This window comes from Pipistrellus hanaki (genome assembly GCF_964339955.1).
Source record: "Pipistrellus hanaki genome assembly, chromosome: 1".
In the NCBI taxonomy this organism is placed as follows: Eukaryota; Metazoa; Chordata; class Mammalia; order Chiroptera; family Vespertilionidae; genus Pipistrellus; species Pipistrellus hanaki.
Genome location: NC_140503.1, coordinates 37,311,849 through 37,329,417, shown reverse-complemented (window position 1 = coordinate 37,329,417; position 17,569 = coordinate 37,311,849). Strand labels below are relative to the sequence as shown.

Below are 17,569 nucleotides of genomic sequence, written 5' to 3'. Positions count from 1 at the left end.
TATATATATATATATATATATATATATATATTTATTGATTTTTTACTGAGAGGAAGAGAGAGGGATAGAGAGTTAGAAACATCAATGAGAGAGAATCATTGATCAGCTGCCTCTTGCACACTCCCTACTGGGGATGTGCCTGCAACCATGGTACATGCCCTTGACCGGAATCGAACCTGGGACTTTTCAGTCCGCAGGCTGACGCTCTATCCACTGAGCCAAACCGGTTTCAGATCCAAATTCATTTTATAAAGAGTACACAAAACTTATGTTATGAACCATGACTTGACATAATAGTTCAAAAGAAGACTCTAGAAAAGCAGACATTAGGATTCTAACAAAAGACTATTCACCATATGAACAGGTTTAATGATGTAACATGGAATGCAAAAAGATTAGATCCATTAATAACATATCTACTATATCTGCTTCAACTTAAAAGCAAACAAAAAAGGATAGTGAGCAGAATAATAGTACTATTATATGCCAGGATTTGCTAACCCATTGTTTTAAAGTACCTTATATTTGTTCTTACTTTAAATAAATACTATATTTTACACATAACACAGGTGGCACTTTGCCTACATTAGAATTATATAAACATTTAGATGTACATTTACATTGTTTTAATTTGAGTCTTATCACATTTTATAAGTTAATTTTCATTTCTATTTTAAAAGGTTGGCCAGATTATTTGTCAATACAGCATTAGGATCAACAAATGTACTGAACTACATGTAGTTATGTCTAATGTATCCAATTTCAAGTAATATATGGGAAATTACATACATTCATTCACATTTAAATGTTTCTTTGAACCAAAAATACTAATTTTAAGAATGTGGTAAATAGACTTATTCATTGAATGCGTTTCTTAAAATGAGCAGTACAGATAGCAAATACGTAACTCCTCTCCTATAGTCTACCAAGAAATAAAGCCAAATTTTAGAAAAATACAATGCAAGAAAAGATTCAAGTTAAAAATATATTCCTTTGGTTAAAAATTATCTCTATAATATTTATTTGTAACCTAAATTCACAGCATGTTCCACCAGCCCAAAGTAATCTTCTAAATGTCACATCTGTTGTACTACAATGGTTTTTCAACCCACTATTTGTGGAGGTCACTGGGTTGAAGCAAACTATTTTAACTTTAGGAAGGGTATACAATCTTGTTGCATTAACTCCTTTGACAAATGTCCTTTTAAAAAGATTTTTACTTTAGGAACCTTTGATACATGTAGTTTTCTTCAGATACTGTATATCCAAACTTTTTATAGAAACCAACGTTTTTTGGTAGACATTCAAGGGTAATCTTATAACAGTTCAATTTCTTGCTTAGCAAAGTAAGGGTTGATAATAACCTGAAATTATAAGAAAAGGGAGGGAGAAGGCATAGAACATTCGTTAATAGAAATAGATTTTAGTAACAATATGAATATTTCTTGAAATTTCAAATTTATATTAGAAATAGGTTTAGGTCATGGCCATTCCCACTATATATTCATTTAAATATTGTAAATGGATAAGCATTTAAATCACTGAAAGCATTTTACCTGATAATCTTCAGCCAGTTAATGAATGGGGCAAATACTAATTCACCTTAAATAAGTTTTAAGATGATAGACACTAAAGATTGTCAATCATTAAAAAAAATATGGCCTATATTATTTTTTAAGTGTTTATCTCAAAATCTATTCAAACTACGTAGGAACAGTCAACATTCCCACACAAAATTGGTAAGTAATAGCTTTGTTCTTTATCATTTTCAAAATGACTAATGTTTGTGAAAGTAGGTGTGAGATTAACTTTGTTTTGGTCTAATATGAAGCAGAAAAAGCAAAAAGGTATAATTCTTTTCAATATATGAATGGGATTCTAACTGCCTTGGGAGTTTTAAAAAACCTATAAAAAGTTTACCTGAAGTGTTTTCTCATGTTTGCATAAATTGAAAAATCCCATCAATTTGAAGACAGAACATCTTGATTTAAGTTATAAAGTTATAAAGGATATCACAAAGCAAAAGACTAGAATATTAGAATCTGGTCTGTTTTTAAAATTTTTAAGGAAGTGTATAAAGGATTGTACAGTAAAGACTTCTATAATATGTTTCTAAAACTTAGAAGACTGAGAACATTTTAAAATATGACACAGAAATGGGGAAATCACCTGACTCAGCCACAAGTTTCTGTTCCCTACTCGTGTGAGAATTTGACTATTAAAAATCAATAATTTATAGATGTTACTGTCTGCAAAACGGTACACTTCCAATTTCCAAACTTTATGGTAAAACTAATGTAAAAATACTTTGTTTTCGTTAAATTTAGTCTAAGCTATAGAGTAAGAATTGATTCATAATTCATGATGCCAGAAAGAACTTCAAACAGCAAAATATGTTTAACAAGTATCTTGGCAAGGCACTGTAAACTGAAACACAAAAAGCATCGTACTTTATCCCAGATTACCTTGTTTCTGCTTACTTACAATTTGCCAAGCTGCTTTCCTCTGCATTCATCACTAACGACAACATCTTCTACTCTTCCTCTCTGAAAATATTGACAATGTTTGAAGGACTAAGCATGAAGTTTTGTTTTTAATTGAATCAACAAGTGATGGATGGTAAAAATTCACTGACAAAAATAAATGTTTTATGAACTTGAACTTAACAAACTAAAATACAATTTTATAGAAGAAATATATCAACTTGTGGTCTAATCTTGTTTTGTCTATATCTTAAACCTCCACATCCCAATGTTTTAAAGCAACTGTCAAAATCTGAAGCACCAAAGGGTAATTTTGGTTATCCATTATCCTACTTCTTGTTTAATAGGAATTTATTTCAGACATCCAAATACAACTTATTAATTTCTAATACAAAGGCCCCAAAATTACTAACTTACAGAAAACATTCCAAATGTTCCTACCTTTACTAGTTCATGTTCAGTCATGAGGAATAAAGGGGCTCTATAGGCATTAGAAATGTCACAATTAGAAAAGAATATGGTATTTTGAACCTTTTACCACTTGGAAACTGATGGGAATTTGTCTTAGTATAAGTATATTGAAAATACTGTGTTTTTTATAAAAACAAAAAAAACAACATTGGGGTGTCTAAAGATTACTGCCAAGTTTCATAAAGCTTTCTTGTTACAGAACAATTTCTAGCAAACAATTCATACTGTGTGTTTTTTTTAATATATTTTATTGATTTTACAGAAGAAGGGATAGGGAGAGAAAGAGAATCATTGATTGGCTGACTCCTGCACACCCCACACTGGGTATTGAGCCTGCAACCTGGCTGAGAATTGAACTATAACTTCCTGGTTCAAAGGTCAACACTAAATCACTGAGCCACCACGCCAGGCCCAATTCATATTGTTAATACATTTTCTTCCTCATAGCAAAGTGGGAAATTGCCTTTTACTAAGAGATTTCTAGGAAGCAAAACTTTTTCAAGCAATATGCCTCTCATTTTACAATGAAGAGTAGTGAGAAAACAGATTTGTGTAATGGAAACAACACAGGTTTTGCTAAAAAAAAAAAAAAAAAAAAAAACCCTGCCCATTTTAGCTCATTAGCATTAATGTGAACACATACCTTAGCACAGGAATGGGTGAATTTATGTTCTATTATCAGAGTTGCTGTAGCAACAATCTGTCCTAAAGTCACATCTTCCACCACTGTAACATAATAATCCCCAGATTTCTTCATGTGCTCAAAAGATTCTGTGGAAATTAAGATAGTGTTATGTAGCAGACATTACACTGTATTAGGTGGCAAAAAAATAATAGGACTAGCTGACTTCATTATTGAACATTTTTATTTCACCACAGTAGTTTGTATTTTCTTTTTTATTGATTTTTTACAGAGAGGAAGGGAGAGGGATATAGAGTTAGAAACATTGATGAGAGAGAGACATGGATCAGTTGCCTCCTGCACATTCCCTACTGGGGATGTGCCCGCAACCAAGGTACATGCCCTTGACCAGAATCGAACCTGGGACCTTTCAGTCTGCAGGCCGACGCTTTATACACTGAGCCAAACCGGTTTCAGCTGTATTTTGTTTTTAAGAAAATACTTTAAATGACCAGGTAGTTGAGATATCAGTGATCAGTAAGTTGGAATATAGTCCATACATTTAAAGAGTATGCTAGCAAGGTAAAAGACTAATCCAGCCTTTTTAGGTGAATATTGCATATGTACCACTTCTGTGACTAAAATCATTACTCAGTTACTTTAAATCGGTTTCTTGAACTTTTACATCAGCAGATATTTGAATAGAATAAAACTCTGCAAATTTTAAACAAAAGAATGTTTTTACATGGCTCCATTCTATAATTTTTAGTATGGTTTCTAAATATTTTGGTGTAAGTTCTGTTTTCTCCTTGTGATCTCAAGTGTTTCATAATTACGTGACTTTTTAGAAATTACAGTAACCATTTTGTTTTCTTTGAAGGCACCTCATGAAGTAGATGAAAAATATGTCTCCATTTCTAAGTAAATGAATATGACAGAATAAGAAAGGAAAAGACCTATAAAGACAATCAGAAAAAAAAGGGCAATAACATTCCCATCAGTAATTACTTTAGAGGGCCTGGTCAAGATGGTGTCATAGGTAAACATGGTACTTGCATCCTCCCACAACCACACCAAAATAAAATACAGAACCACTTGAAATCTAGCTGAACGGAAGTCCTACAACTAGAGAATTAAAGCAGCAGCACATCCAGGCTGATAGGAGGGATGGAGATGAGGGGTAGAATAGTGGAACCAGTTGATCCCACACCCACGTGTGGCAGTTTCCCTGAGGAGGAAGGGTCCCTGCCCCACACCAGGCCCAGGCCCCTATCCCAGGATTCCAGTGCTGGGAAGAGAAGCCCCAACAACTTCTGACTTAAGAACCAGTGGGGATTGTGGCTGAGTGACATGGAGGCTGTGGGAATCCCAGGCAGTTCCTCTTAAAGGGCCTTTGCATGGTCTTGGACTCCCCCCTGAGCTACAGCACTGGGAAGCAGCTTGAAAGGAAACTGGGACATTCAGGGAGGAATTAACTTGTCTGAAATTAGGGCAAGAGTTGGAGGGACAGCTTTAGAGGCCACTGTTTCTTTACTGAGCACTCCCTGCCACAGATGGACAAGCTGTGCCATATCTGAATCTCCATCATCCTGGCTCACTTTTCACCCTGCCTGGTGATTTCCTGAGGCCCCACCCCCTCCCTACTTGCAAGCTCATCCAAGTAATTTCCAGTGGCTTTTCCATACAACTGGCCCCTCTCACCTTATGCTTTGGACTTTCCTAAAATCTTACAAATAAGTAGCAGCTGGCATCCACATACCCCAAACCTCTCAGTATGTGGCCCCAGGCCCGGCATTGGTGGCAGCCTATCCTGGTCTACAGGTTGGCCTTTTCTGGACACCTCCAAACCCAACACTAGTAGCAGCCTATGCGGACTGCTTCTAGTTCATGCTGGGTGGCCCTGGGCAGGACAGAGGCAGAGACCGACTTTGCACCTCCTAGGGGACCCCAGAGCCAGTTCACCCCATGTTCAATTTGGACCACACCAGACTACAACCCTCCCACCTCCAGGAATGGCTCAAGGGGTGGACTCAGCACCAAAGCCCCACTGAAGCAAGTCCTGCTCCATAGGATTGGCACCTGCACAACAGCTCCTCTGCTGTAGTGGCAACTGGTTCTCACAGCTGATCAGCCTGGGGGGTCAATCCTTCCCAGTGATGCCAACAGTAATCAAGGCTTAACTAGAATAGGACAGTGCACACAGCTCACACAAGGGCACACCTAGGGTGCTCAGCTCTGGTGACTGGGGGGCTGATCCACTGGGCCCTACAGAACACCTACTACAAAAGGCCACTCTACCAAGTCCAGGAGACAGCTCTAATACATGGAAACAAACACAGGGAAGTATCCAAAACGCTGAAACAAGTATGTCACAAATGAAAGAACAGCAAGAAACCTCCAGAAAAAAATCTCGATGAATGTAAGCAAGAAATACAGAGTTCAAAGCAATGATTATAAGGATGCTCAAGAAACTTAATGAGAGCATCCAGGAACTTAGAATTTCAAGGAAATTAGTGTGAACATCAACAAATAAAAAGAGGACAAGTCATAAATGAAGCATACACTGAAATAAAGAATAATTTACAGGAGATCAACAGCAGAGTAGAGATGCCAAGAATCAAATCAAGAATTTAGAATATAAGGAAGCAAAAGACACCCAATTAGAACAGCAAAAAGAATAATAAATATAAAAAAATAAATGAACAAGAAATCTAATGAATAAAACAGAATCAGAAGCATGGAAACATGGAACTAACTGACAAATCTAAGAGGGAAGCGGGTGGGGCAGTGGGGAGAAATTAACCAAAGATCTTATATGTATACTAGGGGTGGGGGTTGTCCCCTCAGCCCAGCCTGCACACTCTCCAATCCGGGATCCCTCTCACAATCTTGGACTGCAGGCTCCTAATCACCTGCCTGCCTGCCTGGTCGTGCCTAACTGCCCACTACACATAACTATGTATGGTGCCAGATGGGTACTTGAAATATTGGGGGAATATTTTCTAAAGCATATGACTATCTAACCACTATGCACTTAAAACTAATACAAAATAGTACTGAATGTCAACTGTAATTGGAAAAAATTTTTTTAAAGAGACCAAAAATAGCTAATTAGCTATTTGAATAATTTCTATTTGAACAAAAATACATTAAGTATAGATAGAACAGATCTCTAAACAAAAATAAAATATTGTTTCCCTTTATTTCTTTTCATTCAGAAAAAAAAAAAGTGGTAGTACTTACTCATAAATTGTTCAGGATTGACAACTCCAGTCTCTGTCAGCTGACCTAGTACCTTAAAAAAACCTAGTTTTGCAAAAACAGATTTCCAGTCATGAGAAGAGCAAATGAAAGAGATATCAAATGAGGCAATGTATTAAATAAGCACATGGGATTATGAGCAATTTTTTAAAATTTTAATGATTTTAAAATTACTTCAAAAGATTAAATTAAAACCCTTTATTCTTTCTGTAATCACTACATAAAACAGAAAAATAGGTTTAACCAAAGTTTTTCCCTGCATAAGGTTTTTGGAATAGTGTTAACCTTAATGTTTAATATGTTCAATATTTATAGGACCAGCATGTACATTTCTCAATGTAATCTGAATTAAATACAATGCAAAGGATGCTTCATATTCCAAATACCGGTATGTGCTTTGGTTTTACTTAAAAGTGCAAGATTCTCAATGACCAAATATGATACTATATAAAATATAAATAAGTGTTGAGACTACAATTTTTAATTTCATTCATGTTAATGTGGCACAGCACATTTTAGAACTTTGAGAATCTTTTTTTTTTTTTTTAAGATATTTTTTATTGATTTCAGAGAGGAAGAGGGAGAGGTCCAAACATCAATGATGAGAGAGAATCATTAGCTGCCTCCTGCACGCCCCCCATTGGGGATCAAGCCTATAATCCGGGTATGTGCCCTTGACCAGAATCAAACTCAGGACCCTTCAGTCCACAGGCCTATACTCTCTCTATCCACTGAGCCAAACTGGCGAGGGCAAACTTTGAGAATCTTAATGTCTATACAGTCAAAGACAATTTGACCAAAAGTAGTTTCGTATTTCCTACCAAAGGGAAAACGGACAAAATTGACTTTTGGTTACAAAAATTTAAGGAAATCATTTTGGAAAATATAGATGTAAAAAAATGAAGTAACAAGTAGACCTTTTGCATCTTATTCAAGGCAAATTATCTCTATTCTTATCCCCCATCCAGCTTCTAAAAGAAAATTCTTCCTTATGTGCCATTACACATGATAATTTCTACTTTTATAAGAAATCTTTTGGCCTTTCATAGGAAGGAGCAATGTTATACTTTAGTCATTTGAAGTATTTCACAGTAATATATGGTCTTAGCCATGACACATACACATTGGAATTGTGGTTCTCAGTCACTTTAAAAATGAAATACAAAACATAATCTAAAGTCAAGTATTATTTTTTAAAATTATCACTATCATGATTTTTGTGGGGAAAACAGAATGCTAACTACAGTTCTAACCAGGGTTGGTAAACTTGAGTGCATACCTCTATTTAAATCAGCAGTACAAAGAGGCCTCAAAACCAAACCTTCTCCAGGATAAGTTGGGGAGATAGCTGGAGAAAATGTAGCTGTATTCTGGCTCCAGTCCACTTCTTGGAGTAGACGTGGGTCAAACATAGGCGTTTCATCAGGTTTCATCTTTGCAGTAAGATCTAAAATAAAATTTTAAATGTTAAGGCCATTTAAAAAATATATTCTTGTTGATTTCAGAGAAGAAGGGAGAGGGAGAAAGAGAAACATCAATGATGAGAGAGAACCATTAATTGGCTGCCTCCTGCACGCCCCCCACTGGAGATCAAGCCTGCAACCTGGGCATATACCCTTGACCGGAATCGACCCGGGATCCTTCAGTCTGTAGGCCAGTGCTCTATCCTCTGAGCAAAACCGGCTAGGGCAAAGCATTTTATTTAATTAAAGGAAAGTTACTATGATTGCTGTACCCAGTTAAAGAAAATATTCTATTTGACACCTGCCTCTAGCTCTATGTTGTATATCAATAATACGAGAGGCCTGGTGCAGGGATTCGTGGGGCATGACCTGCGGGGATTGGTCCGCTGTGGGAGCGCCGCTCATCCAGGTGAGCCAAGCGGTGCCCCCACTGTAGGAGCGCACTGACCACCAGTGGGCAGCTCCTGCGTTGAGCGTCTGCCCCCTGATGGTCAGTGTGCATCACAGCGACTGGTTGACAGTCTTTCCAGTCATTCTGCCATTCAGTTGCTGGGCTTTTATATATTTGGATACAGCAATAAAAAAAAAAAAGCAATGCAGGAAAAATTAATGTCAGAACCATTTCCCCAACAACCCAGTTTCCAGCTGTTCCTTATTTCATAAATCACAATATGCTTACGGGCAACTCTTTTAACTTTTCCTTAAAGGTTGATTGAACTTCTGCCTGTATAGCCCGATGTAACTTTATTTATTTATTTATTTATTTATTTATTTATTTAAATATATTTTATTGATTTTGTACAGAGAGGAAGGGAGAGAGATACAGAGTTAGAAACATAGATGAGAGAGAGTCATCGATCAGCTGCCTCTTGCACACCCCCTACTGGGGATGTGCCCGCAACCAAGGTACATGCCCTTGACCGGAATCGAACCCGGGACCCTTCAGTCCCCAAGCCGACGCTCTATCCATTAAGCCAAACCGGCCCTGGCACCCGATGTAACTTTAGAGGTAATGCTAGAGTAATAGAGGAGTTGGGAAGGTGGGATATTGTAATAAAGAAACTAACATTGTTCAGCACTTACTATGTGCCAGGCATTGTTCAAAGAACTTGATACCCTAGTAATTCAATTACTTTGATAGTCCTACAGGGAAGGGATGATTATTATATCACCGCTTTAACAGAGGAGGAATTGCAGGCAGACATGTGCACTAATTTACCCAAGGTCACAAAATTAGTGGAGCCAGGATTTAAACATAGGTGTGGAAAGAGCATGAGCTCTGGAATCAGATCTGGGTTCAAATGTCAACTGTGTGACCATGGCTAAGGTAGTTAGTTCAACTCTGAGAATCTGTTTTCTCACTTATAAAATGGGAGGAAATTACTGGCAGGATGAAATGAACTACTTTATATAAGCACCTAACAGTGCTGCCACATTTCAAGTGTTGAATAAAATATCAGCAATTAATTTAAAATTTATGTTTAGAAATTCTTAATTTTTTTCATGTTTAAATTAATGAGCTGGGCACTATGTTGGGTACAGGTGTTATAAAAAGAATGACAGAGTGTCTATTATATTTATGTTAAACTAATAATTAGTATTCTTGGATAGGAAAGAAGAAATTTTTTTTAAATCACAGTTTTTTTCTTTCATTTTCCCCCTCAAAAATGATTCAGATCACAGCCAAGAGGCATATGAAAAAATGCTCAAAGTCACTGATAACCAGAGAGATGCAAATTAAAACGACAGTGAGGTATCACCTCACACCTGTCAGAATGGCTACCATCAACAAATCAACAACAACAAGTCATGGTGAGGATGTGGAGAAAAGGGAACCCTAGTACACAGCTGGTGGAATGCAGGCTGACACAGCCATTATAGAAAACAGTATGGAGTTTCCTCAAAAAATTAAATATGGAACTCGAAACACTGATCAGAAAGAATGTATGCACCCTTATGCTCATAGCAGCACAATTTACAATAGCTCAGATCTGAAAACAGCCCAAGTGCCCCTCAGTAGATGAGAGGATAAAAAAGCTGTGGTACATTTACACCATGGAATACTATGCAGCAATAAAAAAGAAGGATCTCTTACCCTTTGAGACAGCATGGAGGGACCTGGAGAGTATCAAGCCAGTTAGAGGAAGACAAATATCACATGATCTCACTCATATGTAGAATCTAATTAACAAAATAAACTGATGAACAGAGAGGATCCAGAGACCTGGAAGCATGGAACAGGGTGCAGATCTCAGAGGGAAGGCAGGGGAGGGTGGGCGGGAGGTAATCAACCAAAGACCTTGTGTACATGTAAACATAACCCCTGGACACAGACAATAGGGTGGTGAAAGCCTGGGGGGGGTGGGGGAGAGGACATATGTAATACTTCCAACAAGAAAGATTAAAAAATAAATACATAGATCAAAAAAGCAACCATGTTTGTTACATGTTGCTTGGGGTAAAAAAGAAAAATGAAAACTTTTAAATGAAACTCTCTTAAGTGTGGCCTGAAAATTATTCTGGAAGAAAATAAAGAGAAGTTTCCTTCAAATAAATAATCAATAAATAAATAGTAAGTGGACCCAGAAAAAAAAAAACTCAGGTCATATTATATCCTAAACAACACTATACCTGGCTCTAAGAATAGTAAGGGAAGGAAATAACTTTTGATGGTTAAAACAACCATTCCTATCAATTTAACAAGCCTACAGTCCTTTTGAGACTTTTTTTTCCAGATAAACAATTTTTTTTTTTTTTAGTATATATACGTCTCACGTGGGGACATATTTAATCTGGCAAACCTATGAAACATTTTTTATAGGTTAATTTTAGTGCAAGTATCTTAGTGTTTGTCCCTGATAAATGGGCCCCTGAGGCTTACAGGTCTATTTTTATCTGAAAGATGGGTAACAATGTTGTATTTTAAGTATGCAAATTTACAGGCTAAATATTGATCAATTAAGTAAAATGGGTACATTAAATTCAGGTGCCAGAAAGTATTGATTTAACTTCCTCATGGCAACACATTACGTAAACATTTTGATGTTCATGTTATTTAACAAGTTGTAACCATGAAGTTTAAAGGAAGTTCAGAGGGGAGTGTAGATGAACATGAGACAATTTTAGCCTGGCCAGCATGGCTCAGCGGCTGAACTTCGCCCTGTGAACTAGGAGGCCACTTCCATTCCTAGTGAGGGCCCATGCTTGGGCTGCAGGCTCGATCCGCCAGTGTGGGACATGCAGGAGGCAGCCTATCAAGGATCCTCTCATCACAGAAGTTTCTCTCTTCTCCTCCTCCTCCTCCTCCTCCGAAATCAGTATTTAGAAATCAATGATACTTGCTAACATGTATTGAGTGCTTTCTATTTGTTAACTCAAAAACACAATGTATATGTATCATTATTATTCTCGTTTTGCAGACCAGGAAGCAGGCATAGCGACTTGCTCAAGATAAAGAATCAATAAGGAAGAGATTTAGGATTAAAAAACGGGCTACAGGGCCAACATCGTGGCCGCACAGGGCCCCACACCCGGATTGCCTGCTGCCACGTTCTTGCCTTTACAAGGCCCACGTATGCCTAACCTGAGCCCGGTAAATGCCTAGAGAATGAATAACGAATGGTGCTAAGACTTACCTGGAGGTTACATTTCAGAAAATCCAGAAGGAGAAAGGTTTGCAAATTGCCACAAGCGATAAAACAAAAACCATACACCAAATTCAGTGTTTCTAGGATCACTTCAGGTTTTCATTCCGTTGACTATTTTTTTGGATACAATTCCAACAATTGGGTTTGCCAGCCTCTATAGCAGACCCGGATACAAATACAGAAGCAAGCAACTGAAAGGAACAAGTAATAGGCACTGGGAATGAAGGTTTTTAAGTTGATTTTAAAACGGTCTTATGGATTTCAAGAGCTCCTGGGGCATCTCTATACTCCCTCATTACGTTGTGAATGGGGGAGAAGAGGGATTTGTGCCGTTTGGGACTAGTGGTTAGCCTACATACATTTTATTACAGTTTGAATTTTTAATCTAAAGAACATCCCATTTGCTGATGACTTCCATAAGCTTGGCCACATTACTAAACTGTGCAATTACACTTCACTTGAGAATTAAAAAATATATATTTCTTGGTGGTTTTATTTTATCCTTGTAATCGAGGCATCCTTCCCAGTCTGTGGACCAGGAAATTGAGCCACGTGGAGCTTCAAGGAATGGACCTCACCGTGGCACACGAATGCGTGGACTGGACCAGAGTCCTATCTTGTTTTTTCATCTGGGCTCTAATGACCATATTAAACTGACACCAGTCTTAAACATCATCATAGGATTTAATTAAAAAAAATGTAAAACAAACAAACATCATCATAGGTAGCTTTGTCTCCCCATGCTAAAAAACAATGCCTGCGGCTCCTGCCTAAGAAGAGCTAAAGCATTCTTCAGATCCATCCCTTGATTCGTCTGTAAGCGGATATCTCAACACTAACCCATAACCGCCTGTTTCATTGAGTATGAAACGGAGCTCGGTTTTTATACATAAACATAAGCTCCTATTAGAAAAAAAAAAATCACAGTACGCAGTGTTTCTAGGGGTAGAGGCCCCATGGAAAAGGACAAAGGATGCCCCCCGTTCCCGCAGGGAAAGCCGGATGCAGGCAGGGAGTGCAGCAGGTGAGCTTAGGAGCAGGAGCCTGTCCTCAGGTGGCTCCCGGCCGCGCGGGGTGCACCTGGGAAAGGAACGGGGTGCGGAGGGATGGGGGGGTGAGGAGGGGGCTGTAGGCTTCGCGCCCATTCAAAACCGATGACGACAGAGACTGAGCAGCCGTCTGGATTCCCGTGCCCAAGCCTGGTGTGCAAAGAGTCAGTTTCTACCCCGGCCCCTGCTCGGGCCCGACCAGCGACACCCTGGCCAGGCAGGGCCACTGCCATCACCCCTCCCCTCCCCTCCGCCGCCGCTCCGGGCGCGTGTCTGTCCGCTCCACTTGCTCCGAACCGCGCTCCACAGCCTCGTGTGCACGCCCCCGGCTGCAAGGGTGCATGCGGGGCTCCCCACGCGGCGCCGCCTGCTTTCTTCCCCCGGCCCCCGGGCCCACCTCGCCGCGCCCCGGGCCCACCTCGCCTCACGGCGGGCCCACCCCGCCGCGCCCGGCGGCGGCGCACCTGTTGGATGGACCCAAAGGCAGGCCCGCCGCGGCCCCCGGGACCCCGGCGCGCCCCGCCTCGCACCCGGGTCCCCAGCCTTCCTCACCTGGAGGCCCCGCACTCCGCGCTCCGCTCCGGCTCCGACAGGCTCTCACCACCTGGGTACACAGCCCGGATCTGGATCCGGATCCTACTCCGGCGCCGGCACCTCCTCCGGCACCTCCGCGCCACAGACGCCCGTCCCCAACGCCGCCCCCGCCAAGACGTGGCAGAGCCTACGCCTCCCCCGGCCCCCGCCGCTGACGCAAGGCCTGGCGCAGGGGGCGGGGCGGGGCGGCTGGGGCCGTGACGCACCTCGGGGGCGGGGCGTCTGGGGGCGTGAAGCACTTCGGGGGCGGGGCGTCTGGGGGCGGGGCGCACCCTGGGGGCGGGGCGGGGCCTGTGGCTATAAATTCGCGCCCGCGGCGGGGGCGGGCACATACCGGGGACTCCGCCCCGCAGCGCAGGGTGGCCGGATGCTGACCCCGCTCCCCCAGGCCTTCCCCACCGCTTCGGTAGGTTGGTTCGGTGGAAATAATCCTACTCAGAGTCCGCTCAGCGCCGTCAGGGGTGGCTGGTGTGGGCCTCGGGTTCGCGGAGTCCCGGGCCAAGGCCTGCGTCCCCTCCCTGCACCCCTGCTGCCCCCTGTCCTTGATAGTTCAGTAACCGGGACTTTGGAGCTCCTCACCCCCTTTCTGAGTCACAAATCTGAGGCTGCACGTTACTCCTTGGAGGCTTTTGTTTTGTTTCTTTCTCACATTCTTGGTGCATGAACTAGTCCCTCCCAGAAGACAGTTGGGGAGGAAATGTCAGTCTCCTGTCTGGGATGGCGTTGGGACTGGCGTCTCTCCAGCTGACAGAGGAGGACAGAGGCGGCAGAGACCAGGCATGCTGCTAACCGTTATGCGGGACAGCGCCCCACAACGCATAACGGCCTGGCCTGACGTGTCAGTACTTGCTGAGATGGGGAAACCCTGGGTTCGGAGAAGAAAAGGCCTTGCTGTGAATTCCCATTTCCAAAGCGTTTCTACCGAAGTAGCACGTGTACCCATTTTACTGATTACGAAACAGGTGCGATAATTTAACAACGTTCCATCGTTAGTTAACCCCCCCCACCCTTTCTTGCCTTGTAGCATAAATTTGCAAAGTAGTTTGGTCTACAACAATATTGTTCAAAGAATTAACACTAGGCATTGCCTGCCAGAAATGGTATATTTTGCTTTTGAGATTTACATTTCTTTTTTTTTAAATATATATTTTTATTGATTTTGTACAGAGAGGAAGGGAGAGAGATAGAGAGTAAGAAACATCGATGAGAGAGAGTCATCAATCAGCTGCCTCTTGCACACCCCCTACTGGGGATATGCCCGCAACCAAGGTACATGCCCTTGACCGGAATCGAACCCAGGACCTTTCAGTCCCCAAGCCGACGCTCTATCCATTGAGCCAAACCGGTTTCAGCAGCTTTTGAGATTTACATTTCAATGAACTCTTATTGATTCATGCATTTTCACAACTTAAAACATCGGTGTGGCTGATGGCATTCACATCTCTGCATCCAATCTTCTTTTTACCCATACATACAAAAGAATATATGAGACAAAAATAAACACCACTAGATTAAGAAACATATCGCCTACTTTTCTTACCAGACTCTGGCACTGTTTTTTCAATGAGTTTCTCCTGACCAGGAGAATCCTGTAAATTTTCCAATTGAGTGGAGAGTGAAACAATTATAAAATGCATCACAGAACACAGGGGTTCTAAGAAGCACCCTGAACTATCTGCATTTCAGACATTCTCCTCCTTAGCCCCTGTGTGCCATAGGAACCTAATTTCTCCTTAATATTAGTCAAATTCATGCTGAGACCGGTTTGGCTCAATGGATAGAGCGTCGGCTTGGGGACTGAAGGGACCCGGGTTCGATTCCGGTCAAGGGCATGTACCTTGGTTGCGGGCATATCCCCGGTAGGGGGTGTGCAAGAGGCAGCTGATCGATGACTCTCTCTCATCGATGTTTCTAGCTCTCTATCTCTCTCCCTTTCTCTCTGTACAAAATCAATAAAATATATTAAAAAAAATATTAGTCAAATTCAGTCACTCCAGCCAGTAAGTGGCCCCCTTCTCTGTTGGTTTACTTGCAATAGGAGCCCAACATAGATTGGTGACAATCACAACTTCTATTTTAATGGGATCATTGGTGTGTCCTCTAATGATTTTTATTTATTTTATGGATTTCTAAATAGAGATATAATTGACATATAACATGTATTAGTTGAGGTGTAAAACAATGATTTAATATATATATTTATTGCAAACTGATTACCTCATAGTTAATATCCATCACCACACGGAGTTACAAGTTTGTTTTTCTCTTGTGAAGAGAATTTTTTTAAAATATATTTTATTGACTTTTCACAGAGAAGAAGAGAGAGGGATAGAGAGTTAGAAATATCGATGAGAGAGAATCATCGATCAGCTGCCTCTTGCACACCCCCTACTGGGGATGTGCCTGCAACCAAGGTACATGCCCTTGCCCGGAATCTAACCCGAGACCCTTCAGTCCGCAGGCCGACGCTCTATCCACTGAGCCAAACCGGTCCCGGCTGAAGAGAATTTTTAAGAGCTCCTCTCAGCAACTTGCAAGTGTACAATACAGTAGTATTAGTTATAGTCACCATCCCTAGGACTTATTTATCTTATTAACTGGAAGTTTTACCTTTTGACCAGCTTCATCCATTTTACTTACCAACTACCTGCACCTCAGGCAACCTCCAATCTGTTCTCTATCTATGAGGTGTGTGTGTTTTAAAGAATTGACAGATATGTGTAGAGGGCTCCTTGGGAATGCACGTGGATGACCTTTAATTATCACCAGCTGAACTCAAGGCATTTCCTCAAAATGTGGGAGACTATTATCAGTCCGATTTCTTATCTTTATCCATGTGCTTGGAATGAGGAACCGATAGGACCTTCACTTACCCAGGTCTTGATATGCTAAATCCCAGGAATGAGGGAATGAATAGGACCTGGGCACACCCAAAACTTCGACCTTAAACCCACCTTTGGAAATCATTAAATGCGCTGTATTGTCTGTGGTGGGTGTTGACTGTCTCTCCATCAGAGTGACAGCCTCCCACCTGGATCCCAGCTTGAATCTATTTCTGTGTCTTGGTCTCTTTTTTCCTTTAATTACTAATCCCCAGCTCCTCCACTCAGGAACCTGTCGTTTTCCACGTGTGTGACGGAAAACAGAAACAGCCCCCCGGAGTTAATGAGATCATACGGTATTTATCTTTCTCTGTCTGACATATTTCACCAAACTGCGGCTCAAGAGCTACATGCGGCTCTTTGGCCCCTTGAGTGTGGCTCTTCCACAAAATACCACTGCCTGGCCGAGTCTATTTTGAAGAAGTGGCATTAGAAGAAGTTTAAGTTTAAAAAATTAGGCTCTCAAAAGAAATTTCAATCGTGGTACTGTTGCTATTTGGCTCTGTTGACTAATGAGTTTGCCGACCACTCGCCTAGAGTAATGCCCTTACGCTTCATCCTTGTTGCAAATCACTTCCCTTTTATGTCTGAATAATGTTCCATTATGAATATATATCACATCTTCTTTATCCATTCATCTATTGATTGACATTTAGGTTGTTTCCATATACTCCTTATTATAAATAATAAATAATGCTGCAAAGAACCCGGGGATACAGATATCTTTCCTGTTTCCTTGAGATAAATACCCAGAAGTGGGATTGCTAGATCGTGTGTGGGAACTCTAATCAGAGTACGCCAGACGATCAAGTCCATTTGCCTTACGCATGCGTGCAGGTGAGGACGTAGCGGCGTTATTAGGTGAAAGGCCCCTTTGCCCGATGCAGGTGCTAGGGCAATGCCTCGGTAGTAGAAATATACGTACTGGGCCCGTGCACCCTCATGTAACCTGCTTCTGTTCATGTAGCACCGGCGTGTATCACTGATTGGAACGAGGCCTCTCTTGTTTGAGCGTGTCTGTAAGTCCCCACTGACCAGTCAGTGCACGGCTGCTTTGTTTGTAATGTGTCCCACCGACCTGTTACCCGAGTGCTTTT

General features: G+C 41.1%; 2 protein-coding genes and 1 long non-coding RNA gene across 4 annotated transcripts in view; 2 read left to right on the top strand and 1 right to left on the bottom strand.

Moving 5' to 3' along the window:
• The window catches only part of STYX (serine/threonine/tyrosine interacting protein), a 42,731-nt gene extending 35,942 nt beyond the window's left edge, over positions 1-6,789 (top strand). Inside the window, exon 12 of the mRNA XM_084877860.1 lies at positions 4,457-6,789. Within this exon, the coding sequence (XP_084733986.1) occupies positions 4,457-4,501 (45 nt within the window). The 3' untranslated portion in view covers positions 4,502-6,789. The remainder of the gene's footprint in view (positions 1-4,456) is intronic.
• GNPNAT1 (glucosamine-phosphate N-acetyltransferase 1) lies at positions 349-13,758 on the bottom strand. Its single transcript, XM_084877994.1, has 6 exons — positions 13,549-13,758; positions 8,117-8,284; positions 6,820-6,882; positions 3,598-3,725; positions 2,485-2,546; positions 349-1,364 (listed from the first exon to the last, which is right to left on the bottom strand). The coding sequence occupies exons 2-6, from the start codon at positions 8,268-8,270 to the stop codon at positions 1,217-1,219; spliced, it is 555 nt and encodes a 184-aa protein (XP_084734120.1). The 5' UTR covers positions 8,271-8,284; positions 13,549-13,758; the 3' UTR covers positions 349-1,216.
• A 172-nt stretch (positions 13,759-13,930) lies between these two features.
• LOC311619541 overlaps positions 13,931-17,569 on the top strand; it is a 73,013-nt gene continuing 69,374 nt past the window's right edge. For both annotated transcript variants that reach the window (XR_014794533.1, XR_014794534.1), the window contains exon 1: positions 13,931-13,996. This is a non-coding gene — a long non-coding RNA (uncharacterized lncRNA). The remainder of the gene's footprint in view (positions 13,997-17,569) is intronic.